Source organism: Ambystoma mexicanum, chromosome 1p (assembly GCF_040938575.1).
Source record: "Ambystoma mexicanum isolate Mex_15411 chromosome 1p, UKY_AmexF1_1, whole genome shotgun sequence".
Classification (NCBI taxonomy): domain Eukaryota; kingdom Metazoa; phylum Chordata; class Amphibia; order Caudata; family Ambystomatidae; genus Ambystoma; species Ambystoma mexicanum.
Genome location: NC_090921.1, coordinates 50092614 through 50118440, shown reverse-complemented (window position 1 = coordinate 50118440; position 25827 = coordinate 50092614). Strand labels below are relative to the sequence as shown.

The 25827-nt window shown below is 42.9% G+C and overlaps 1 protein-coding gene across 1 annotated transcript in view; it reads right to left on the bottom strand.

Moving 5' to 3' along the window:
• Positions 1-25827, bottom strand: part of LOC138579547 (microtubule-associated protein futsch-like) — a 1023262-nt gene that overhangs the window by 419565 nt on the left and 577870 nt on the right. The window contains exon 12 of the mRNA XM_069650064.1: positions 19389-19481. Coding sequence (XP_069506165.1) covers positions 19389-19481 — 93 coding nt within the window. The remainder of the gene's footprint in view (positions 1-19388; positions 19482-25827) is intronic.

Here is a 25827-nt window from a genome sequence, read left to right as displayed (position 1 = left end):
TTTCTTGGAGAAAGGAAGTGATCCACTGGCAGGCTTTAAGGGAGAAGGTGGCTTGGGTGGCTAGGTGGTGACACAGGGTATTGTGGTCAACCAGATTGAACGCTGCAGAAAGGTCAAGGAGCAGTAGGAGGGCAGGTTTGCCTGCATCTCTGAAATCATCCATTTGGTTCTTTAGGTCTAGGAGGGCCGTTTCAGTGCCATGTCGGGGCGGAACCCAGACTGCCGCAGGCCGAAGAGACGATTGTCCTCCAGGAACTTTTGGACTTGCAGGTAGGCTGCTTTGTCCAAAATTTTGAGCAGGAATGGTACAGTCGTGATGGGACTGTAATTCGCCAGGACGGTTGGGTCAAGTGAAGGTTTCTTGAGGAGTGGCTTACCCATGCTTCCTTAAGTCCTGATGGGACATGGCCTGATTGGAAGGAGGAGTTGATAAAAGCTGTAAGGAAGGGGGCTAGGGTAGGTGCATCACCTTTGCAATTGGAAGGTTTAATAGAGTTGAGCAGGGTGATGACCTTTTGTTCAGTGATGTTTTTGAATTCGAACAGCGGGGATGACGTGGTCTTGGTGGGTGGCTTGGCGTGCATGTTCGCTATAATGTGGGAGAGGGCTTTTTGGTGGCCACAAATTTTTGTTTGGAGAGTGTTGAGCTTCTCTAGCATGGCAGATTGAATTCTGTTACACCACTTGTCATCTTTGATGACTGAGGATGGGGGGCAGATGGTTTTTCAAGTTCCCTAAAGATGATGAATAGTTCCTTGGATCCTGACTTGGCGTCAGCGATCCTGGCATTAAAGGAAGCAGCCTTTGCCAGAGTGATGTTAGTCTTGTATGATTTGGAAATGGCTTTGAACTTCTGTTTAGTGGCATCAGAGGGGTTTGCTTTCCAGGTGGATAGGGCAAACCTCTTTTGCGCACGCTGGTTAAGGAGTTCTTTGGAGAACCATGAATTGGAATGTTTGGCTTTTTTAGCTTTTTTGAGCGTCAGGGGGGCAATGGCGTCCACGGCTGACGTGATGAAATCCTTGAAGGTGTCAGCTAAGGTATCAGGGTTATTCGAGAAGGGGGCCTGAAGGGCTGGGTTAAGGAGGTAAGGTGTCTGGTTCTCGACTGTGAGAAGGCGTGAGCTCCTGGCGTAGGTGGCGAGGCACAGTGATGGCGGAGAGAGAGAGACACTTTTTTGGTTCCGAGGTTGAATTGGATGTAGTGATGGTCGGAACAAGGGATGGCCGTGATGAGAAGGGAGCAGTTGTGATCGCTGATCCAGTCAAGGGTGCGTTCTTTGATGTGCATTGGGTGAGAAATGGAGTGCGCAGAGCCGAGGTTGGAGAGTGCCTTCTTGGGGTGTTTCGCAGGGGAGTCTTTGGGGTAGTTCAATACAACTTTTCTCAGGGCATTTTGAATATTTACAAGAAACATCTTATTCCCAAAATCAGTAAATTCAATTCCATCCAACTTGATATTTTTATTTTCATAAAATGCCATGCCTACAGCATTCAAGAAAGCACTTACACCTTTATTTACAAGCTGACTAACTTGTTCTAGTTGTGCACAAAAGACATTTGGGCATCTCCATATTTCCCTTGGAGGTATTCCTGAAAAAATTATCTTTACACATGTAAATTGTTCCATTAACCCTTGGAACATATCTTTTAATGCAATCTGCAAATACAGTGGAGTAACATAGCCCAATATATTTCCTCCATAATGAACTACAATAATATGTGGGCATTGAAAGTGACCCATAGTCTTACAAAATGATAGTAAACTTACCCAGTTTTGTCCAGGCACTCTATACCACCAAACCTAGTACCAGAGATGTCACACAACTCAGTGTACCTTTTCAAATTATTCATTCAACAATCGCCCGCCATCCACATAGTGAGATTTTTATTTAGCAATAGCCACTTCCATATTCCCTACACACAACAATCACAATACTTACTACCCTCTCTTCCTGTAAACCACAACCAGAACACCTCATTGGCTAATCCCCACAGTTCCCTTTCCATGGCAGGCATTTCAATGGAGTGGGGGGGGGGGGTTAAACACCATTTAAGTTATTTAATCTTTAGTGGTGGAACTGAAACTAACCTTTTTGGGGGGCTGTTAACAAACACCTTTTTTCCCCTTTTCTTTGCTTTATTTAAAGTTGTACTGTACACTCTACATCTTGCTTTATAATTTCCTTACAGGAACTTCTTTAAAGCATTCCTAAAATTGTAAAGGGAAATTGCATTTCCAACATCTATGAATTGAACTCCATATTGACCAAAAAACTCACATCAGAACTTATATTATCATTCTCAAAACATGACATTCCTACAGCATATAAAAAAGCAGATCCACAAGCTGCCTTGATTCTTCAATGTGTGGACCGAACAAGTTTGTTGGACAGCTCCATTTGAGAAAAAAATATTCTTAGCAGCATGATACAGTTGCATTAGGCTTTTAAATAAATCCTTCAGGGCAACCGACAAAGACACTGGCACAAACATCAAATTGTCCCCTCCACAATGCACAATTACAATGTCTGGACATTTAAAGTGAGCCATACTCTCACAAAATGAAAATAAACTTGCACAGTTTAAGCTACAAAAAATATCCACTTCTGAAAGGTCAATATTTCCAAGGATGCCATTATATTAAGCATGCGCCTTCAATGACTGAAGAGTCTTGCAGATTCCACACAGACTGCATTCTCAAAAACATAACCATAACCATTGTCACTGTTCTCACAACTCCTGCAAACAAAACTCCTACTACCCTCTCTTCCTGTACACTACACCCAGCAAACCTGATTGGCTAATCCTCACAGTCCCCTTTCCATGCCAAGCATCCTCCAAAGACCTGGATGTGGTACGTGCCATCCGTGGACAATGTAACACAGGGACAGTCCTTCTACCCTTTCTACTTTCATGTTCTCAACACTCCCTTATTGACAGATTTCAAAGAGTGACACATCCATCCACCAATCACATCCACAACCTCTTCACCTAACCCTGTCATCTCACTTCAACACCTCAGATGTACACTTGAACTCTCAGAGTACATATCTCCTGTTAATGAAAGACATCTGCATTAAATACTACTGTGCAACTGTCCAAAACAAAGAAGTGTTATGCTTATATTTAAACAAAATGTTTTCTTCAACTCTATCACACATTGATATCTGTACAGTGTTCTTACTAATTACCCTACAATAAGATTCTCAATTAGTGTATTCTCTTTTTTAACCACTCTAGCAAATGACATTCATTGCAGCATTCATCACCCGCTCACATGAAGCAGCATACAATCACAATGCTCTGCACTTCAAAATGTTTCTATTACAATAATTGTGATGAAAGTTAAAAAAATGCATGCGTGCATGTATAGCAGCACTGTGTCAATGTTTTTTTTCAAATCAAGGGAAAGCATATCAAATAGATCTTTAGTGCATTTTTAAGTGGCACTCAGTATCAGCCAGTTTAATATGTTGCCAGCACATGCAGACATCCCAACATCACCCATTCGAATCTAGGCATGCTTATTAAAGGACAGATTCAGAGAGGGTTTACCATTATAAAATGCTTCTGTGAATTAGGCCCTAAGTATTTTTTCATTTGCATTCTGTCACATAACTTGTAAAGTTACACCTTCTATGTTGTAGGCAGCTAAACCAGTTGGGGCTGTTACTACAGTTCGTACAGACAAAAGGTTGTAGTTTGTTAAGTTTTGTAGACATTTGCAGATTTTAATTAAAAATGGTTTACCATACCAGCTTAACCACTTACATGCAGGAGCAGAGGTGTATAATTTGTACAGCTACAGGTTTTAGTATCATGTTTAAAACCATGTTCAATTCCTTTAGTGACTTCTAAATAAATGGTGAGTTGTTCATCATTTAACTGTGATTCCAGCACTGATAAGTCTACCTCAGATTGTTTATATTAACACATGATATTTTCTACTTCAGTCATGGCTATTTATGCTTCATTTAGATTGAGGGGTTCTCCAAGTGGATTTTGGCGTCCTGTAACAGAATGTTGACTGTCCTCAGGAGTGTCTTTGTCTAGTTGAGCTTCAGTTTCTTCTTCTTGTTGGTGTTCATTGTCCAACATTTGTTTGTATTGTTTTAAATTGTCATTTGTTTTACTTCTTTCATTTGCTTTGAATGCTTCTTCAAATGAGTCATAGTCACCTAATAATTCATTTTCCTTTCTCCAAGGTTTAGAAAGTATGGCCATGCAATACAGTTCTCTATTTTGTGGAGATTTAAATGATAACTTTATATGATTAAAAGACTCGGTTTGGTGAGTTTCACTAGCCTTCCTTCACAAGTTGAGACCGAATATTTGTCACTTGTCTCATGTGGTGTTACATTGTTTTCGTAGTTGTAGTTTTGGGCAATGTCATACAGTCACATGTTTTCCAAAGCATTACTTCTGTTTGTGTAGTATGTGTCAATTATTTTGTTTTAAATGTTCTGGCTGTTGGGGTCTTTTCTGTGTACGCTTTCTATCTCTTTGTAGTATTTTCATACTCTTTTTCAGATTCAAGTTGGTCCAAGTTTCAGCAAGACAATGTGTACACATTTGCCATATAAGGCTTTGCCTGTTAAATGGTTTGAAGTTTTGTAGCATCCACATTCTCTATGGGAGAGCATTTTTATACTGAATCTGTACAATTTTTGTGATAGTGTTTTGTCAGATGATATGTCATCCCAGAGGTCTTTTAGCTCTGTTTTCTCAGCTTTGGTGTGACATATCTTCCAACTGCAGTGGAATTGTGTACAATGTATTGTATGTCTGTGTTTGTATTCCACAAGAGGGAACTTATTACATTGTACTCATTGATTAACTTGGATGCTTCGTCCCTTTTAAGGTCGTGTGTATTTTATAACAGAAGACATCAAGCTATTCACTTGTCCTTTTTTGCAAACTGGTCTAGGGAAGCCAAACAACGTTTGATATAGTATTTCCCTTAGTTTTTATATCTACATTGGCAGTATTTATGTTTTTGGAAGCATAAGACTCGCTTATGTAGGTCACTATCTGAGGTTTCTGAAGGGATGTTGAAGGTAATGTACTTTTCAATAAACTGTAAAACAGTGGCGTCACTATCATGGGCTATCATGGGCACATTTTGGAGCATCTTTCATCCACAAATGCATATGAATGAGTGGTGCTACTCTGGAATTATATGCTTTTCTCCAGGAGAAGTGTTGTGCTTCTCCGAGCAGAGGTATAGTTTTATTGCACATAAAATGCAGCATGGCAATGAAGTGGAGTGATGGTGAAAGTACCTTGATACATTGACAGGGTCAAAATAACAGTTCTCCTGGTGTGCTCATATCTATTCCGTCTTTATGTTAGTTTGCATTGCATAAAATCATGCAAATCATCCATGCTCTGCACAACTTAAGGTAACAAACCATGTGGGTGGGACTAGGTTCTTTAGCATACAACGTACATCAGCGTGACGTCGAAACCAGTTTTCTTTTGGACCATGCATATTTGCCAAGAGATTTGTGATACTTGACTGCAAAAAATAAATCTTTGTCTTTTTTGGGTAGCGGATATGTTAAAAAAGTTATTGCCTGTTTTTAATGTTTGTGCAACTCCATAAAGTAGAGTTGCTAGTGCACTTTTGAAGAGGAGGTCGAACATTTTTTCGACATTTTGTCTAAATCTGAGGTCTTCAGAATACCTTTGTAAAGAGCGATATTCTGATGCACTAATTTGCCTGGACCTTTCATCATATCTTCATTCTTTTCCTGCAGGAAAGAGTAGAGGAAAATAACATGCTTCTACACCTTTTTCCCATATGCTCTTGGGGGATCCTTTGGCTTGATGCATTGGATATCTATTGGCCTTTATACTCCTAGAGTTTGCACATTTTCTTTTAGATCTAATGGTAAATATACTACATTGCCACGGATGCCCTTTAGTAACTCAGATGGAGGTAATTTGGCTGATTTACCTGCCCTAAGCCCCGCCCACATGGTGCCTACCTGCCTGCACTCTTTTTCACCACTTAGAAAGCCCCATCCACCTGGTGCCTTCCTGCTTACCGCTCTTTTTCCCTACAGCCTCTTTCCCTTTGCAGATGGGGAGTAGGTGCAAGTGTATCTAGGTCACCTGGCCCTGTACCTACCTTCTTAGCCCTGCCTCTTCCTTCCTGCTCTTAACTTTTAGATCAAGGGCGTCACTCACCCGGGTGTCCTAAGCGAAGGGCAGATGAAGAAAAGGGCAAATCCTGTTTGGACCAGGAGGACTCAGGACCCAACCCCCTGCTCAGACAGCAGGTAAGCATGCACCCACATGTGTTACACTGTCCCCACAGGCCATTCCAATGCCCTCTGGTCCCCCTTGATGTTCCCTTGGGCCCCCACCATTCAAGCACACAGGTGTTGTCTGTTTTTGCTTGATTCTTCTACCCTGCTACCCGTTTAACCCCCTCAAGCCAACTTCTGCAGGAGTCTACCCTGATAAATTCTGGTTTCACCATCACCGTCTTGTGGCCAATGCTGGATTTGACTTTTATGGACTTCATTCATTCACGGTGCGTCACTCTTTTGCAACTCTCATGCCGGACTTCCGTTACATCTTAAACTCACGGTGGCTCTGAATCCTGATGTACCCATCTTCATCTTGTATCCTGGCTTGCAACATTATGTGTTACTACTGACTTCTGCAATTGTATTCACTCTCCCTCCTTGCTTCTCCACTCTTTTGACTGCAAACTCTCTGTTCACTCCTCCTTTCCCTTCTCACTTTTCCTACCTCCTCCTCTTACTTTCTTCTATGCACTTACTCTATCAAAATTGCCCCTGGGCCTAGTATGATAGCAACCTCGTCTGTCTCCTCATCCCTCCCCTTACTGTTTTTTTCTACCCACCACCCCAGCACTATCTGAAATGTCGTCAGGCCTAGTATGAAAGTCGCTTGTTTTGTTCCTCCCCTACCTTTTTGCACCCCTCTCCCTCACCTCTTGTTTTTCTCTGGCTCTACCAGAAATGTCGCCCGGCCTAGTACGGTAGTCGACTGTCTGTTTCCATTTCCTTCCCACTCTCCTCCTCCCTTCCTTATCTATGTCTTCGCTCTTGCACTATCTGAAATTTCATCAGGCAGAGTACAATAGTTAATTTCACATCTTCATTGTATTTTCCATTGTTCTCTCCCTTGCCTTGAAGCGCTTTGAAACACATTGTGTATAGGCGCTATGTAAATAAACTATCATATCATTATACTGCTCTCATACAAGTTAAGCTGTTGGAGAGCTTTTGGAAGTGGGAATATTTATTAGTGATAGTATGTGATGGCATTTGGTTATCGTCAAGCTTTGTGTTGCAGTAGTTAGCTTCTGCTGTTAGATATAAAGCTAATTGGAACCATTGGGATTCTTCATTGTCTTCTATTTTGTAGGCTAAATGTACTGTTTTTGTGCTCTTTTTAAAACAACGTTCTGCGACAACAGACACATATTCGGTCCGGTATTTCAGCAGATGTGTTTTGAAACTTGGGTATTTCTTTTTGGTATGTCTTTGTCAGGACGTTGGTGTTTATGAGGTTGTCTTTAATGATTTAATGATTTCAAAAGGTGCAGAATGTTCTAAGTCACCTCCAGTTCCAAAGTATTTACGTTGGCTGTGCTCTATTGTTTAAATTGTTCAGTTCTTGAGCAAGACATTTTGCATAGTCAATTAACAAAATTTGAATAGTAGAATGCTGTGTCGCTAACATTTTGATGTGGTGAAGTGTGCTTTTGCAAGCAGTTCCTAAAATGCAGGCTAATGAATGTCCTCACAGACCTCTGTGGCTGCGTGCTGGAGAGGAGTCTCTGGTTTGTAAAGTTTGCATTAGAATTTTGTCTTTTCGTTTCACATAGCGATTGAAGAATTGTTGTAAAGAATTAAAAGACTGTTGGCGTACATTACACATTGTGCTGCATGTCCATTTGTACATTGGACGGTTTGTTTGGGTGTAAGGAGCATGTTGTTCAAAGTTTTACCAGATTACTCCCCGTAGTGACCACCTTACTCCTAGTCCATAGTCCCCTTTCCTCCATACTTGTGGGACATCTCTCCATCCTGTGGGACGGGACCGGAGCACTTTGTAAAAAGCATCCACATTTTTTTCAAAAATGTTTCCCTCCTCTCTTTCCTGCGCGGGGCCCGGCATGCGGCCGTAACCCCGCCCACCTTGGCTCCGCCCTGCGCATCGCCCCACAGTCCTTTTCTATCACTGGGTCAAAGACCCATTAGCAATAACAGAGGAACCTTATTAGAGGGGACGGCGGGCGGGCGTATGGAGGAAAGGGGACTATGGACTAGGAGTGAGGTGGTCACTATGGTGAGTAACCTGGTAATACTCCTACGTCCAATCCCCTTTCCTCCATACTTGTGGGAGATTCCCAAGCACTCCTTACAGGAACTACGGGTGGATGGAAATACACTTTACTGAAAAAGGTTCTTCAGCACAGCCTGACCAAACTGAGCATCAGCTCTAGAGCTCATGTCGAGACAATAATGTTTACAGAAAGCAGATAGGGAGGCCCAAGTAGCTGCCCTAGCGATGGACTCCCAGGGAACATATTTCTGAAAAACAACTGCGGCTGCCTTGCCCCGCACCAGGTGTGCATGGATACCTTCAGGAGGTTTCAGCCCTTGAACGGTGAAAGACTCTGTGATGCAGGCGGCAATCCACATGGAAATAGTTGCCTTAGACGCCGGCTGCCCTGAGGGTTACCGAAGTCCACAAAAAGTTGAAAAGAACTCCTAAGCTCGGAAGTCCTGTCCAGGTAGAATTTAAGAGCTCTTCGGACATCAAGACAGTGTGGAACTCTTTCAGCCTCTGAGGCCGGGTTCGGAAAAAAGACCGGAAGGGAGATCGACTGATTCAGATGGAATTTGGTCACTACCTTCGGTAGGAAAGCCGGGTTTGTCCGAAGGACTACCTTGTCCTTGTGGAAGACCAAGAAAGGATGCTCCACCGACAATGCCTGGAGCTCACTCACTCTCCTTGCTGATGTAACGGTGACCAGAAAGGACACTTTCCAAGACAAGTACTTGAGGTCTACCATAGCCATTGGTTCAAAGGGTTTATGGCACAGCGCCGTCAGGACTACATTTAGGTCCCATAGCGGGTGCAGATTACGAACCGGAGGATAGAGGCATGTCAAGCCAGCAAAATGCCTCTTCACCACTGGGTTAGTTAGAGAATAAGAATAAAGGTCTATAGAAAGGAAAGCGGAAACCGCTGAGAGATATGTCCTGCATGACAGAACATGAACCCCTGACTCTGCTAGGAATGACACGAAGGACAGCACCGTGTCAATCGTGGCCACCCTCGGATCCAACTTCTTCTCCAAACACCAATGACAGAACCTGAGCCATTTACTCCTGTATTGAGATCTGGTCAAGGGTTTCCTGGCTGCCTGGAAAATGCGCATGTTATCCGCAGACAAACTCAGATGCTCTAAAGACTTTAACTCAGTGCCACATCTGTTGTTCCCCCTGGTGAAGAAGATCGGGAGTTACTGGTAACCTGATCGATGGAGACACCGACAGGTGTTGAAGTTCTGAGAACCAAAACATGGCCGGCCACCACGGGCTATCAGTAGAAGGGAACAGTTCACAGTGTTCGTCAACTTCCAAATTGCACGGTGAACTAGAGGCAGAGGGGGGAAGGCATAAGCTCTCATGTTGTGCCATGGAATCCCGAGAGCATCCCCCAGAGAGGAGGCTCCCAGCCCCCCTATGGAGGCATACTGAGGAAGTTTTTTGTTCACCGCCGTGGCGAAGAGGTCCACCTCCGGTGTGCCCCAACGCGAGAAAATCCATGATAGGACCTCCACCTTCAACTTGTAGCTGACCACTGTCGCCGGCTGAGGGCATCCGCTGTGACATTCAGCTGGCCCGGGATGTGCACTGCAAGCAGCCAGACACCATGAAGCACGGCCCACTCCCAAATCTGGAAGGACAGGTCCACGAGGGGGTGAGACTTCGTTCCCCCTTGCTTGTTTATGTAATACATTGATACCACACTGTTGGTTCTTATGCAGATCACCTTGTTGACAATGAGCAGTCTGAACGCCCTGAGCGCTAGGAAGATCGCCAGAAGCTCCAAATGATTTATGTGCAAGAGCTTGTCCTGAGGTGACCAGAGGTGTGAGACCTGAAGAAGATCTAACGTCGATCACCCGAGGAGGGAGGAGTCTGTCGTGATTGTCACTGTGGGGACCAGGTCCTGAAACCCCACGCCCCCAGACAGATTGCTGAGAGATGACCACCAATCCAGGTCCACTCTCATGGAATCTGGAATCATTATCCGCATGGAATCCGGATCCACTGCCTGACGCCATGAATTCTGAAGAGCCATCTGGGTCCGTCTCATTTTGAGAAGAGCAAGAGGAAGAGCCAGTACACACGAGGCCATGAGGCCCAGAAGCCTCTCGAACCACCAGAACGACATGCTCTCCAACTGCGCAAATATCTGACACGTGGCCAATAGATCCGCCATTCTGTCCCCGGTCAGATACACTCTGCAGTCGATCGTGTTCCAACGAAAACCCAGGAAGATCAGGTCCTGTGAGACCGTCATGGAGGATTTCCGCCAGTTCACTGATAGCCCAAGATGGAACAGGAGCTGAAGGAGAGACTAGAGGTTGCCCAATGCTGCCAACGGACAAGGGCTGCGTAAGAGCCAGTCGTCCAAATAAGGATACACATGGATACCCTGGAGACGAAGATAGGCCGCAATCACCGACATCATCTTTGAGAAGACATGCAGCGCCGAGCTGAGGCCAAAAGGAAGCACCCGAAACTGGAAGTGCTCCTCTCCCAAAGAGAAGCAGAGGTATCTCCTGTGTGGATTCTAAATCAGGATATGCATGTACGCATCCTGAAGATCCACCACGCTGAGCCAATCGCTCATCTGCAAAGAGGAGCGAATCTGGCCGGGCGTGATCATCTTGAATTTCTCTTGGGGTAGGAAAAGATTGAACTGGGAAAGGTCTAGGATGGTGCGCAGGCCAGCCTGGTTGGGTTTGGGCACCGTAAACAGCCCGGAGTAGAAGCCTTCCCCTTGCTCCCCAAGGGGAACGGGTTCCACAGCTCTGAGGTCCAGAAGTTTCTGAACCTCGGCCTTGAAGGAGGGTGAGCCCAACAGCTGAAAAGGAGGGTTGAGGGGTGGGGTAGGGAGTAAAGGTAAGCGGAAGCCCGCTCGAGCGACTGACAAGACCCATCTGTCTTCTGTGATTGTCTTCCACGCCTCCCAATGAGGCGCAATGCGTCCTCCCACGGGGGTCTCGTGCGAGCCCGGAAAACCCTCATTTGGCAGGCTTATCGGTGGCGGTGCCACCTGAACCTGATGAGGAGGCTGAGGAGCGGGAGAAAAAACGCGTACGTTGTTGTCTACGGCGGTTATTCCCCGCAAGGGTATCCACTCTGCGAGATTTGCGGTCGAGGAAGCCCCTAACACCAGAGGAAGGTCGACTTTGCGACAACGGTCTCTGGGATTTGATAGGAGCTTTAGCCAGAACAGACAATGATTTAGCCGTCTGAGTGCTATCCTTGGTTGTCTCCAGCTTTGCTGCTTTGGAAAAAATAATTTTCTCGGCAGAGGGCGCTGTGCTCGAGGTCGTGGCGTCGATTGTCCCTCGACGGACTCCGTACTCTGTCGACGTCAACGATGGTATAAATAGCTCGAGACGCGCCTGTTGCTTCAGTTCTGTTTTTTTGATGAAACATATAGGAGGAACACCCAGGCGTGCCCCATAACTGATGCACTCATCGTGAGAGGAAAGTGTAAGAAAACGTAAACTGCACTGTGGGGGAGGGTTGGGAGGGTCGATGAGGAATATGTGGGAGGAACATCCAGTCGAAAGAACGTTACAGTTGGTAAGTAACTTGTTCTTCGAATGGATTGTGTCCTCCCACATATTCCTCATCTTATAATAGACTCCCATAGCAGTGTAATGCTTGACAAAAGTATGCATTGTTTTCCAAGTTGCAGCTGCACAAATATCTGCTGCCGGATCCCCTCTTTAGAGCCGCAGAAGTAGCCATCCCCCTTGTAGAATGGGCACGAAGCCCTTCTGATGGATCTTTTCCCGCTAATCTGTAGCATTCAATTATGGCTAAGATGATCCAGCGGGATATGGTCTGTTTTGTTACAGATAAGCCTAGTTTATGACCACTATAACCCACAAATAGTTGGTCATCTTGTCTCAATTTAGACATCCTTGAGATGTAAAAACGAAGAGCCCTCTTGGGATCTAGCCTGTGCAGTCTCTCCTCTTCCTTGCCCAAATGAGGAGGAGGATAAAAAGTTGGTAGTACTATTTGTTGTGACAAATGGAAGTCCGAAACTATCTTTGGTAAGAATGAAGGTTTAACTTTAAGGACTACCTTATCCTTATAAAAAATAGTATATGGTGGTCTGCATGAGAAAGCCTGAATTTCACTAACCCTGCGGGGTGATGATAGGGCCACAGGAAGGACAGTTTTTAGTATTAGAAGCCTCAATGGACATGAGTGCAGAGGCTCAAAAGGTATGCAAGTCAAGAATTTTAATGCTAAATTTAAGTCCCAAGTTGGGACATGAAAAGGTATTGGAGGGTATACGTTAGTAAGTCCTTTCAAGAATTGAATTATTAGTGGTATTTTGAAATATGAAACCTCTTCCGAAGTGCACTTGAAAATGGACAGCGCAGCAAGGTATCCTTTGATTGTTCCTATCTGGAGCCCAGATTGGCTAGATGTAATAGAAAAGAGAGCACTACTGGAGTGCCACATTGAAAAGGGTCCACATCCTTATCTTTGCACCGTTACTAAATCTGTTCCAGCGACATCGATACAAATATTTTGTTGCTGGCCTTCTGGCCAAAAGTAAGACTTCCATTACGTCATCTGGAAGATCCCAATCCTTGTATCTCAACCTCTCAGAAACCATGCGTGAAGGTTGAGTGTCTTGACCTCTGGATGGAGAACCCGACCTTCCTCTTGCGAGAGAAGATCCTCTCTTTGCGGAAGACATATTGGAGGGCAGATGGACATGTCTAGAAGGTCCGGGTACCACGTCCTCCTGGCACAATCCGGGGCAATTAAGATCATGGTTTTCCTGAACTTTCTCAACCTCCTGATTACTTGAGGAATCACGGGGACTGGGGGAAACGCGTACAGCAGTGGAAACTTCCACTCCATTAGGAATGTGTCTCCCAGAGCTCCTCTTTGAGGAAATTCCCTTGAGCAGTACTGATCACACTTCCGGTTGATCGCGGTGGCGAACAGATCCACTTGAGGGATTCCCCAAAGGGCGAAGATCTCCAGAAGGACTTTCTGAGCCAGCTCCCACTCGTGAGAGACCATGCTCTGCCTGCTCAGAGCATCTGCCGCCGTGTTCTTCTCTCCGGCTAGGTGAATTGCCGATAGAGAGATTCCTTCTCGTATTGCCCAGAACCATAGCTGTATTGCCTCTCTGGTAGTGACCCTACTCCTCCTCTTTTGTTGAGGTAGCACATGGCCACCATGTTGTCCGTCATTATCAGGGCATTCTTTCCCTGTACAGAGGGCAGAAAGGCCTTCAGCGCTAGTCTGATTGCCCTCATCTCCAAAAGGTTGATGTGTAGTTTGGACTCCGATGGAGACCGACCGCTGATTGTCAGATCGTTGGTGTGTGCTTCCCACCCTGTGAGTGAGGCGTCCGTCACTACTGTTATCTCCGGCCATGGTTGCCAAAAAGACTCTCCCTTGAGAATGTTGTTGTTGCAAGCCCACCATAGAAGATCCTGAGCAACTGCGCTCGGGACTTGCAGAAGATCCAACATATTCCCTGTGTCATGATGCCTACCTCCAAGGTGCCAGACAAGACCCAGCTACCCCAGAGGCAGACATCATGTCTTCAGGGGAAGTCACAACAGCCTCAAGTAGGGGCTCTTTGGACTCAGTCCTGGCGCCTTGGCGCCAGGCTCATATCGGGCCACAGTCCTTCTGAGGCCTGAATGAGACTACTTTATCTTTGGAACTACTTAACCACACAGGTGTGGTCAGGGGAGGAATACATTCCTGAGAGGAAGGATACATACCTGGAACTACTTTGAAGGCTATTTAAGCCACGCCCAAGCAGCAACTCACGCTTCGCGTTGTTCTGCATCTAGCAGCTGGACGCTCACCGTGTTTGCTCCTGCATTCTGCCTTCTGCCACTCCTGCCAGCATCCTGGAACACCTGCAAAGAGAGAAGAGAAGAGAAAAGGGTAAAGAAGAGTCCTTACCTGCTAAATCCGCATTCCGGAGACATCTCGCCGACGGTCCTGTAAAGGAAGACATGCATTTAAAAGCACATCGCATCGATCGCTGCAGCGCCGCATCTCACTCACAAGGTACCACCACGTTCTACGGCGACATCTGGACTCGCAGCCACATCACCGCTCCTAAGGGGAAAAAGAGACATCAGCGTTAGTGGGCGCATGAAAAGACGTTACCCAACGCCCATTAAAGACTTACCTGATTTCTTCTGGATTGATCTTTGTTTCGGGTCGGTGCCGCATCCAGGCATTTCCGGACCCCGGCCCCTATGGGGAAAAAAGACATCAGCGTTAGTGGGCGCATTGATACAAGGACACTGAGAGAACTCTCATCAAGCTCACCAGAGTCTCATTCTTCGTTCCACAGCTCTTCTCGAAGGTCGGGTTCTCCATCCAGAGGTCAAGACACTCAACATTCACGCATGGTTTCTGAGAGGTTGAGATACAAGGATTGGGATCTTCCGGATGACGTAATGGAAGTCTTGCTTTCGGCCAGAAAGCCAGCAACAAAATGTTTTTATCGATGTCGCTGGAACAGGTTTAGTAACTGGTGCAAAGATAAGGATGTGGACCCTTTTCAATGTGGCACTCCAGTAGTGCTCTCTTTTCTATTACATCTAGCCAATCTGGGCTCAAGATAGGAACAATCAAAGGATACCTTGCTGCGCTGTCCATTTTCAAGCGAACCTCAGAAGAGGTTTCATATTTCAAAATACCACTAATAATTCAATTCTTAAAAGGACTTACTAACGTATACCCTCGAATACCTTTTCATGTCCCAACTTGGGACCTACATTTAGTATTATAATTCTTGACTTGCATACCTTTTGAGCCTCTGCACTCCTGTCCATTGATGCTACTAACACTAAAAACTGGCCTTCTTGTGGCCCTATCATCACCCCGCAGGGTTAGTGAACTTCAGGCTCTCTCATGCAGACCACCATATACTATTTTTTATAAGGATAAGGTAGTCCTTAAAGTTAAACCTTCATTCTTACCAAAGGTAGTTTCGGACTTCCATTTGTCACAAAAAATAGTACTACCAACTTTTTATCCTCCTCCTCATTTGGGCAAGGAAGAGGAGAGACTGCACAGATTAGATCCCAAGAGGGCTCTTCGTTTTTACATCTCAAGGATGTCTAAATTGAGACAAGATGACCAACTATGTGTGGGTTATACTAGTCATAAACTAGGCTTATCTGTAACAAAACAGACCATATCCCGCTGGATCATCTTAGCCATAATTGAATGCTACAGATTAGCGGGAAAAGACCCACCAGATGGGCTTAGAGCCCATTCTACAAGGGGAATGGCTACTTCTGTGGCTCTAAAGAGGGGAGTCCCGGCAGCAGATATTTGTGCAGCTGCAACTTGGAAAACAATGCATACTTTTGTCAAGAATTACTGCTTGTATACTGCCTCCTCCAATGAGGGATTATTTGCCAAGGCAGTTCTGCATTTTGTTCACGAAAACTAAAACTAGTACTGCCGCCTCCAAAATTGTCACTGCTATGGGAGTCTGTCATAAGATGAGGAATACGTGGGAGGAAAGGGGACGGGACGTAGGAGTATGTTGAGGACTTTTTTTCTATAAGGATTTCTTTTGCTATCATGGTTTGTTCCACCATTTCATATCCTCGACTATTATTGTATGTGGCAATTGTTTTTTGTTGTTCTTGTAAATAAGCTCCTTCATTGAACCATGGTTCTGTGCTGCTTGTGTGAATCCATTCACCATCACAGAAGTGTGAAAAGGTCTCTACACTGACACTGAGCACGCTTAGAAGAACTTTTTGTAATTTATTGATTAATTTAGTTATTGGTTTCATTCTGTTAAAAATCAATACAAACAATGTTCTGTTTTGTAGAAAAGCACTGTGAATTAAGCTTGCAGGATTAGTGTCCTGCAATAGTTTTTTTTTAACTTTTGTTTTTATTTTCATTTAATATATCACAACATAGCCTCTCCCCACCATCTGGATACCCCCACTTTTACCCATTACATGGTACAAATCATACAATATACAAAATTAACAGATATCGAGAACTCGCAGTACTGTAGATTAAAGTCAGATTGCTAAAATTCAAGCACCTCTGCCCAATCATTGGAAAATTTAGATTGTTTACCATGAATCACAGCAGTAGTCAATTCTAATGCCACAAAGTTCCATATCCAATGAAACCATTTGATAACTCTAATTCCACTTGTGTGCAATTCCCAATAGCGCAGCCAACTGTAATACCACAAATAGTGTACGTTTTTGCTTTGAATTACGATGCACATTGGGAGAAAAAATAAACAACAAATGTGATTTCATTTAACAAGGATTCGATATTCTGAATAATTGATGCATGCAATTATCATGTCTGCCCAATAGCCTGCTAACACCTGGCATTGCCACCAGACATGCCCCCAGTCTTCTATTTGCCCAACATTGTCAACAGCATTGTTCCAACAGAGAAGATGTAATCTAATGGAGGCAAGCAGGTGCGTAGTGCCACTGAGTAAGTCATTCATACCAAAACTCTTGAGTATATCTATGAATGTATTTCCATAATCCTTCCCATTCCTTGTCTATGATTGGTGCCCCAGTGTGAGCTGCCATCTAGACTTGTAAGGCCAAGGGAGGGCAGAAGACAATGCATTTTAAATTTTGTAAATATTTGATATTAGAGCCTTATTACCTGGATTAGTAGTGGCACATTTTTCAAAAGGAGTAAGCTCTCCAATAGCCGCCTTTTTTAATAGGGGTGCCAGTATCCAATGGCGTACTTGATAATATTGAAAATGCTCCTTATCATCTAGGCCAAAATCCAACGTACATCGTGTAAAGGTTTTAAAATCCCTGCCAACAAATAAATCACACATTTTCTCACAACCTGCTTGTTTCCATTTAAGAAACGCCTGAGAATCACACCCCAGGGGTAATTTGGGATTAAATAATATTGGAGTGAACGGCGAAGGGAATGTCGTTAGACCAACAAAATTACGGGGCATCCGACTTCCCGGCCACCGGACTCGGATTAGCACTGTTGCACCGGGATGTCAGGTGCCGATAATTTTTTCGGGGTCAGGCCGCAACCTGCTGGTAGCACCGGCAGGGTGATCGCCGGACCCTTAATGATGCAAAGAACCCTGTGATGAAAGCTAGAGTAATGCAGTAAAGTGTTAAAAACAGTCTGATTATGAATCAGTGTAGTGGATAGTTTATTGTTATCATGAAAAACATGTAAATCAAGGAAATCAATGCTGTACGAATCAAACATCATGGTCAATTGTATGTGTGGATTAATGCTATTCGTCTAAGTGTGGAGGAGGAGAGATAATGTATTAGGGTCACATCTTCAAATTACTATAGTATCACCAATATATCTCTAATATATCTGTAGGGTAATGTGATGCACAAATTGATGAGTACATGCAAGAATGTGTTGTTCCTCAAGAGTAGCAACACACAAAATTGCCATGCTTGGGGCGAAAGCTAGTCCTATAGATGCACCAGTTTATTGTTGATAGAAAGTCTGGTCGAATTGGAAATATTTTTTCTCTAATGCAATCATCATATGCTCTATAATAAATTACGGATGTATATTATATGGCACTTTCGTGGTTACAAGGATATCATTGATACATTCAATGGCCTAGTTTTTAAAATATAACAAGACTATCAAAGCTCAAAAGGTCTACCTCAGGGTCAAATGGATGGTCCTCAAAGATCTTAATAGTGCAACCTGTATTGTTTAACATTTTTATGGAGTTGTACACTTTTGTCAATATATTGACATACAGGTTCAAGCACTGAGCATGCCACCATTGGACGGCCAGGTAGATTAACAATAGTTTTATGAATTTTAGGTAGAGTTAGGAATTTGTGACTGATGACTTCCAAACAAATAATATGCATTCTTGGTGATCCACTGCTTTAGAGAAAAAAGAAAGCATTTGGGAATCTGTATTTGATTAGCCAATATACTATGTTATTGACCACAAGGAAGCATTTGAGAATGTATTGTAGATTATCTGGTACACTCAAATTAGGTCAGAGACAAAAAAATATATTTTGTTTTTTGTTTGGATGTCCTGTAACCCAGATAAAGTTGCACCAAGAGAGCTGCTTTATTTCGATTGAAACCGATACACTGAATTATTTCAGAGAATGGAAGGGATTCTGTTAGCAGCAAGATTCAGGCTAGTCCTGAAGTTAAAGGAGTGATTGGTTCAGTGTGAACACAGCATAAGCTGGGCACTTTTTAGTAACAATACTCCTTTAATCAAATTATGTAGAACTGACAGAGATTGTATAAATGAATTAAAGTAATTAGACGTTCAAATGCAAAATGCCAAATGCATGGGTTTTTTATATGGATTTTTGAGAGGTAAAGATATTTTGGTTAAGAAGTTGCAACAGTCTGGTTCCATTATTTGATCTGTGATGGTAAAATAATATTGACAGTGCTTGTTTTTAATACATCATTATTAAAATACACTGTTTAATATCCTTGCAAATCTTTCAGAAAGAACAGAGTCTGACCTAAATTGGATATGCTTTATCAATAAAAATGTGCAAGTGTGAAATATTCACTGACATGCAGCTTCCTCCCATTCATATCTGGGAAAACGTAGGATTATAAGAGTAAAGAAATAGAGACACAATTGTAGAGACACAATTGAATCTCAGATTCACACATCATCATTCTATTTTTTCACATCTAGAAAACCTACATTTTATATTTCAAATTTGATAGACCTTCTTTGAGCAAAGCTCTCAGATACACCGGCCAGGTTGAGTAAAAAATATAAAACCCCCTTGGTTTTAATAAGGATTGTATTATCTGAGCTCTTTATGTTTGAGCAAGTGGTCAAGGTCAGCGTTACCTCACTCTGTGAGGTTACTTTTATGAAGTCTTTGTGACTCTTGCATGAAGTTCAAAGTACTGCCTCAGAAACCGGGTGTTTGTAGGGTATTGAGGTTGGACACACCCTCAAGCGCAATTTTGTATATATTCAAATGTGAAGTTCCTCATCTCTCATGACCAAGTGCATCCCATTAAATCTTCTAAGTTAAACACACGCAGGTTTTTTAGCTTGTGGCACACTTACCGGAGAAGGATGATCTTCCTCCCAAGCACACTTTAATGGGAAACACATTGTAGATGATGTGCTGGTGCCCTCGGGCTTGTCCATTATATCATCCTATTAGTAAATACATGTTATTAATATGGGTAATAACCCAAACATTTCCAACACAATAAATTGACGACAGAATATATACATAATATACCATACAGTGATAAAACATATTTACATTAATTACATTTGCATAAACATTAAGAAGTTAAGCACCTAGCACCAAATGAGATCGCCATAACCAATGTTAGCTCAGCCATAATTTAACTGTATTTTAACTCCATTTATGAATGTAACAACAGAATAACATTACTTATCATGAAGTGGATGTCTAAACCACTAATCTTAACATGAATGGCATATCAATGTTGCACAATGTTGGCCCTATCTTGGCAAGCAAGTTATTTCAAGACTTAGAGAAATATAATATTGAGTCAGCATGAGGAATTACCTGGTATCATCTACAACACGTGATTCATTGATGACATTTATTTAATTTAGGAGAAAAATAAGGACATATCGCCAATATTTAAGAGTTAATTAAATGCTGAAATTCAGCACTTCAAATTCAAAAGAAAAAGCCCATTTGAGCAGTTAAACACCTTTTCCAGAGATTGCACATCCATGCTAAATGTGGTTAAAGACACTTTTGTTTACTCTAGATACAGAATAATTGTATACAAAAACACTGCAACATGAAACATTACTTCTGGTACATAACTCTAATATCCATCTGGACATTCTGACTTTTTTCCTTTTTTAATTAGCAGAGCTTTGCTTTAACTTTCAGGGACCACTTTTTAACATATTTTGAGCGCTGCCATGGGAGTGACTTTTGCTCCTAGTTGGGCAGGTCTATGTATAAGGACTATCAGGCCAGTTGTGCGCAGAGTGGGGGGTTCACTCATAGACACTGTAGAGTTGTCAGAGGAAGATAGTAGGAATGATATAGAATTGTGTGCTAAGAGATCCATTTCCTTTTCCTTAACCATCTCCTTCTTACGAAAGCCCTGAATATGAGCCCTTTCCATTCTGGTGAAGGAGGATTTAAACAATGATTGGCTCATATTTCTCCAATGAGGTATGAGGAAACTTTGGTGAGAGTTCCTAACTGCCCTTCAACCAAATCCTTGAAGAAAGAAGGCCCTAGTTTGTGTGTGGGCTCCTGTTTGGGCCCAACGTGTGGAGAGGATTAGGAATACGCGAGAAATGTTCTGAAGGACATGATGAAGAAAACATTGATGGGAGACAGACTGAGCTATATTTTATTTGGAAAGACTAAAATTTGAATCTGCAAGTTAAGAGACTCTGGTTTTTGTATTTGGTCAGAAAGCTGAAAAAGAAGACATTTAAATTATTGAGAAAAGACTTAGATGCCGGTTTCCGTGGTCAGCAGTGCAAGTTCGTCTTGGTTGATTTGTCAGCATTTGAGGAGAGCAATGTTAGCATTTTCTGGTTGCACGAGGCCGCAGCGAAAGCTGGTTTGTAGTGACACAAGGGCTTCCAACTTCGCAGAGAGGAGGCTTGATAATGGTGTGTTTGTTTGTGCATGGACATGGGTGTGCATTTTTAGTAAAAAAGCCGAAGACCTTTTTGGACATGAGCAAACTTGGGGCGTGCAGAAGCTCGTAGTGACTCTGTTGTCAGCAGGCAGAGAGAAGAGCATAAATGGCACTAACCGAGGTGCACGGATTGTACGCTTTGAACTTCAGTGAATTAAGTCAGCAATGGAGTTAACACTTTTTGTATTCTTCAAAATAAACTCACAGCAGTTGAGAAAAGAGTTTAAATACTTTCAAGCAGAGCTACGTAGCCTTAGTGTTCACGTACTAGTAATTTGTGCAGAGTTCAGGTATTTAGGTATTTAGTATTTAGAAATGGACATGCAACCCAATTTAGATTTATAGGAAATTGTAAATATCAAGACACTGGCCAAACAGTACATGAGCATTTACAGAACTGTAACACATTTGTTGTCAAGCCTCTAGCATGAGCAGAGGCTAGGTATGATGTAGTTTTAGGAAGTCACAAAAAGAAATATGTATTCAGCATAGTGATGTGAAGCAGGAGAGATTGGGAATGTAACCTTGTATATTGTAGTTGCTATAAATTTCAACATTGAGGAAGAAGGCACAGTAGCAAAGGCACTGATCATCCAGCTGAAACTGTCTTATATTATTGAATCCACTTTCCCTTCAGGAAACGTGGCATACAACTGAGATGTTGAGACATTTGTAGGGAGGTATCTCGGAGGGGTCTGCGGAGTCTGCAACTCCTGCCGCTCTCAGCAACTGGGGCCGTACAATATTTTGTTGAATTGTATAAATCGAACATTTGTACATCAGTACATAACAGAACTAATTTGCAGAGTATGGGTCAGATATATAGATGTCATTTTTGTCATTGGATTTAACTATAGTAGCTGAAGAAGGAAATCTATCCAAAACCCTGCAGACATAAATTGACTTCTACTTTACAGTAGTTATCATCCAAAAAGACTTTGGGACAATCTATCATTTAGCCAATACATCAGATACAGAAGAAACAATTCTAGTCTTCAAGACTTTGACCTAAAGGGAGGAAATTGAACATCACAATTAACGGAACAATGCTATCCTCACTCACAAATTACTATTCCATACATGAAAGGGAGCCATAAATATACCATGAGAAGTATCATTGAGACAAGGTATGACGAAACAAAATCCAATTGATAAAATTACAACAGTGCTGAGTTACTCACCAATGGTCAACAAACTCAAAACGGTGATCACAAATATTATGCCTGATTTTGGACATAGAAAATGTTAATATTCCACAACCAAGATTTGCAGTCAAAAGACGTGAGAACCTGAGGGGCACTCTTTTGCACTCATACCAGATGGGTACATTAGAAATGGAGAATCTATGGTCCCAACCAAAACTCATCAGACATAGTCCATGTGGGCCATGCTCACTGTGCGCTTAACTTCCCGTAGTAAAGAAAAAGATATAGGGTGGTACACAAAGTGGATTTACAAGAACTTTAGGAATTGTAACTCGACAAACGGAGCAATAAAAAACAAATAATAGAATAACCAAACATCGGAAATAAAAACGAAAATGCACACCGGGTAGAACCCTTTATAGATTAGAATCGGAGTGAGACCAGCTGAAATGGACCATTCTGGAAAAGATTAAAAAGCCACCTAGAGGTGGAGACATGAATGCCTTATTTTACAAATGTGAGCAATGCTGGATTTTGAGATTGAACACAGACTGCAAGGGCCTTAATAACATGATTTCACGGCGACACGCTGCCAACCTCTAATGAGAGGGAAAGCTCAATAAATCTGTGTGGATACATACAAAGCCTGTAAACAAGAGAGTGAGTGGTCCTAATGGCAGGATCAATAGGGCCAGCATGATTGACAAAACACTATAGAATTTGTGTTATCCATATGTGAATCTGTCCAAAGAATACCACTTTTCTATTATGTTTTTGAATTTGATTCAATGAATCTTTTCAATGTCTTCCTTTTTAAACAATTCCAACATCTGGGGAGCAGTTACAAATGCTGGCAATTTAGATCTATATTCCTGCACTTACGATGCCACTACAGTTGCATATAGTGGATTCAAAGTTAGTGAGACAGAAAACTGTGACAAACTATAAGCATGATGGTCACAATGACACCATCATCCTGGTGTCATGCCAGGTATCATACATGAAGAGTTTAGCTTTACTAGGTAGATTGTCACTGGGTTTCCTATTCGACAATAGCAACAACGATTGCATGCACAATACTGTGTGGATTTACAACATGGTATCCCGCTGATGTAGGATGATGCAACGGTTCATATAGTCCGCCCTGATGCTCTCCCATAAGTGAAATACAGGTGTTTCTCACTGATAGATTGAAAAATAATGCTGTGAACACTTGTTCACTTTTAAAATGTTAGACTGCATCCCCCGAATTCGAAATCTGCCATTGTCAATAATTGTTATTCTCAAATCTGCAGATGGAGGGCACAACAGAATAGCCATTAAATACAGCATTCATGCAGAACAAGGAACTCACAGAATTACACTCTACAAAGTATCTGCACAGTGACCAAAACAATATCGATACAACAATAGGTGATGAAAGGATGGTATAATAGCCAGTGGGATAGCTCAGTGGGTTGAGCTCTCACTGTTGCTATCTGAGTAGGATCTGTAGGTCACAAGTTCGAATCCCGGCAAGGCCAACTCAGCCTTTCACCCATTATGCACTTGTCTGCAAGGTCTTTCCATTGCCCACGATTCTGTAAGTTTTAACTGTTTCCACAAGCAGGTGACTTTCCTTGTGGTCCCAAGATGAACTGTGCCTGCTAAGACAGTGTTGTGGTTGCAAATGTCTACTTAGCATGCTTAGTGGCGGTGCTTGTTGCTGTATTTGGCAACACCCATTCCCTTTCCACAGACAAGAAATGTCGACCAAAGACAATGAATTAGATTGCAATGTTTTTGTAAGTTAACATTATCCCAAAACCAAAGTACTAACAGCGTGTTATACGTGACACTTCCTTATTTACTGCATGAATATCCTTTTTCAAAATAGGTGGGCCACAGACCACACAGCCCTAAAATTTGAAAGAGAAGGAGAAGGAAATATAATGGCCATACTCTTAAAAGGTGTTTATATTGGTGAGGAATGCAACCTCTCGACAACAATTTTGCTTTGCACTTTAGCACTTTAGAGTGCCAATGTGAACTCATCCAAGCGGAATATTCCATGCAGAGAAAGAGGATATCCTGAATGCTCTTGAAACGTGGAACCTCGATCCTTGTATTATATACTCTTCAGCGCCCCAACGGCTTCTTCCTTCAACTTCTCTCAAACTCTCTCATCCTCATCTTGCACAAATACACACACCTATTTTAGGCAGAATCATGTGCAGTACCCGTTGGGAACACTACTCACAATTAAGACTACAAGTGACAGTACAAATTCACCTTTGGTACAAGCCTGTACTACACAGTAAAGTGGTAGTGATGGCTGAGCAGCCAAACTTATCTCAAGAGTAAGTGAGCAGTAGAACAAGTTACACAAAGGACCAACAATGACAATGATTCAAACAAACACTTACTCAAAGTTTCTTGGTAAAAGAATAAACATTTATTTGCACAGTCGGTTTGAAAACATTACACTAGCAAGAGCAGCTCTTTATCACACAATTATAAACCACAATTACATAACCGGTAGGTAAATGAACAAGTTCAGCGTGCCTGAAGTGGGAGAAAAATGGCACTTCAGATACTTTAAAAAGGAGTAAAAATACAAGGTTATAAGAATAGACAGCACATATATTTGCATAGACAGAACAAAGGATTTCAGTAAACTACAACCAGCAATTCAGTTCACAGGCCTGGGCCAAAATCAATGGTTCAGAGTCTTTGTATAGGATTTCACAGTTCTCGTAGTAAACGGTTAAGTCTTTGCCACAGAGTTTAGAAAAATTTGGATAGGCAAAAAGTTTGACGAATGTTTAGGGAAGGACAAGCCTTTGAAGTTGAGAAAGTTTCCGCAAACTTTCGCGATGGGCGAAAAGATTTCCGAACCGCGTTTGCACAGTGCCTTTGTATTGAAGAAGAGCTGTAGCTGAGGCAGTTGTTCCTGGCAGTTCAAGCAGATCTCGCTGTAACTGAGCTTCAGTCGTGGGGATAAGAAGGAGGTCATCGGGAGGCTCCTCTGCTGCCCAGGGAGGAGGCCAAAAGCTTAGCAAGACGTCGGTTTAAGGTTTGAGTGCCTTAAAGTCCACAAGCTGGTTTCCTTCCCTCTGGCTATTGGGTTTTCAACAGCACTCTGATGAAAATTCGACCAGATGGGGACGGTATCCAGGTGGCTTGCTAGTTGGTTGTTCCCACCAAACTCAAGGGAAGAAGTTAACCTTGAAGGGCTTCTCTGTCGATGGAGTTTGAGGCAATTTGGACCTGCAGCAGGGCTTCACCGGTCGTCCAGGAGTTGCAGCAGTCGTCTTCCTTCAGCTCATCTTTGCTTCTTTCATTCCAATGGTCGACTCTGCTTTCCAAGTCCCAGAGACCTGCTTTTAAACAGTTTTCCCCCAATCATTCCCGCCTGGCTGTCACTCAAACAGCGGGTGGTTGTCCTTGCCGGACAGCCAGCCGGCCAATCACGCCAGAGTGCATTCAGGTCTCCTAGGAGACTAAGCACAGGGAGTTTCGGGCACCTCCCTCACATCCTGTCCACCCCAGACACTCAGGCGCCAGAGGAGGGCTACAGCACTGAAGCCCGCCAAAGGCCAATGAACAAAGGGACCAAACCTGGTTTGGTGTCCAGAGACAAACACAAGAAGGACCTTTCCTAAAAGAAATGGGAAAAAAACATGGCTGACCCGAATTTTAGCTTCCGTTGTTCGTGGTCAGGAA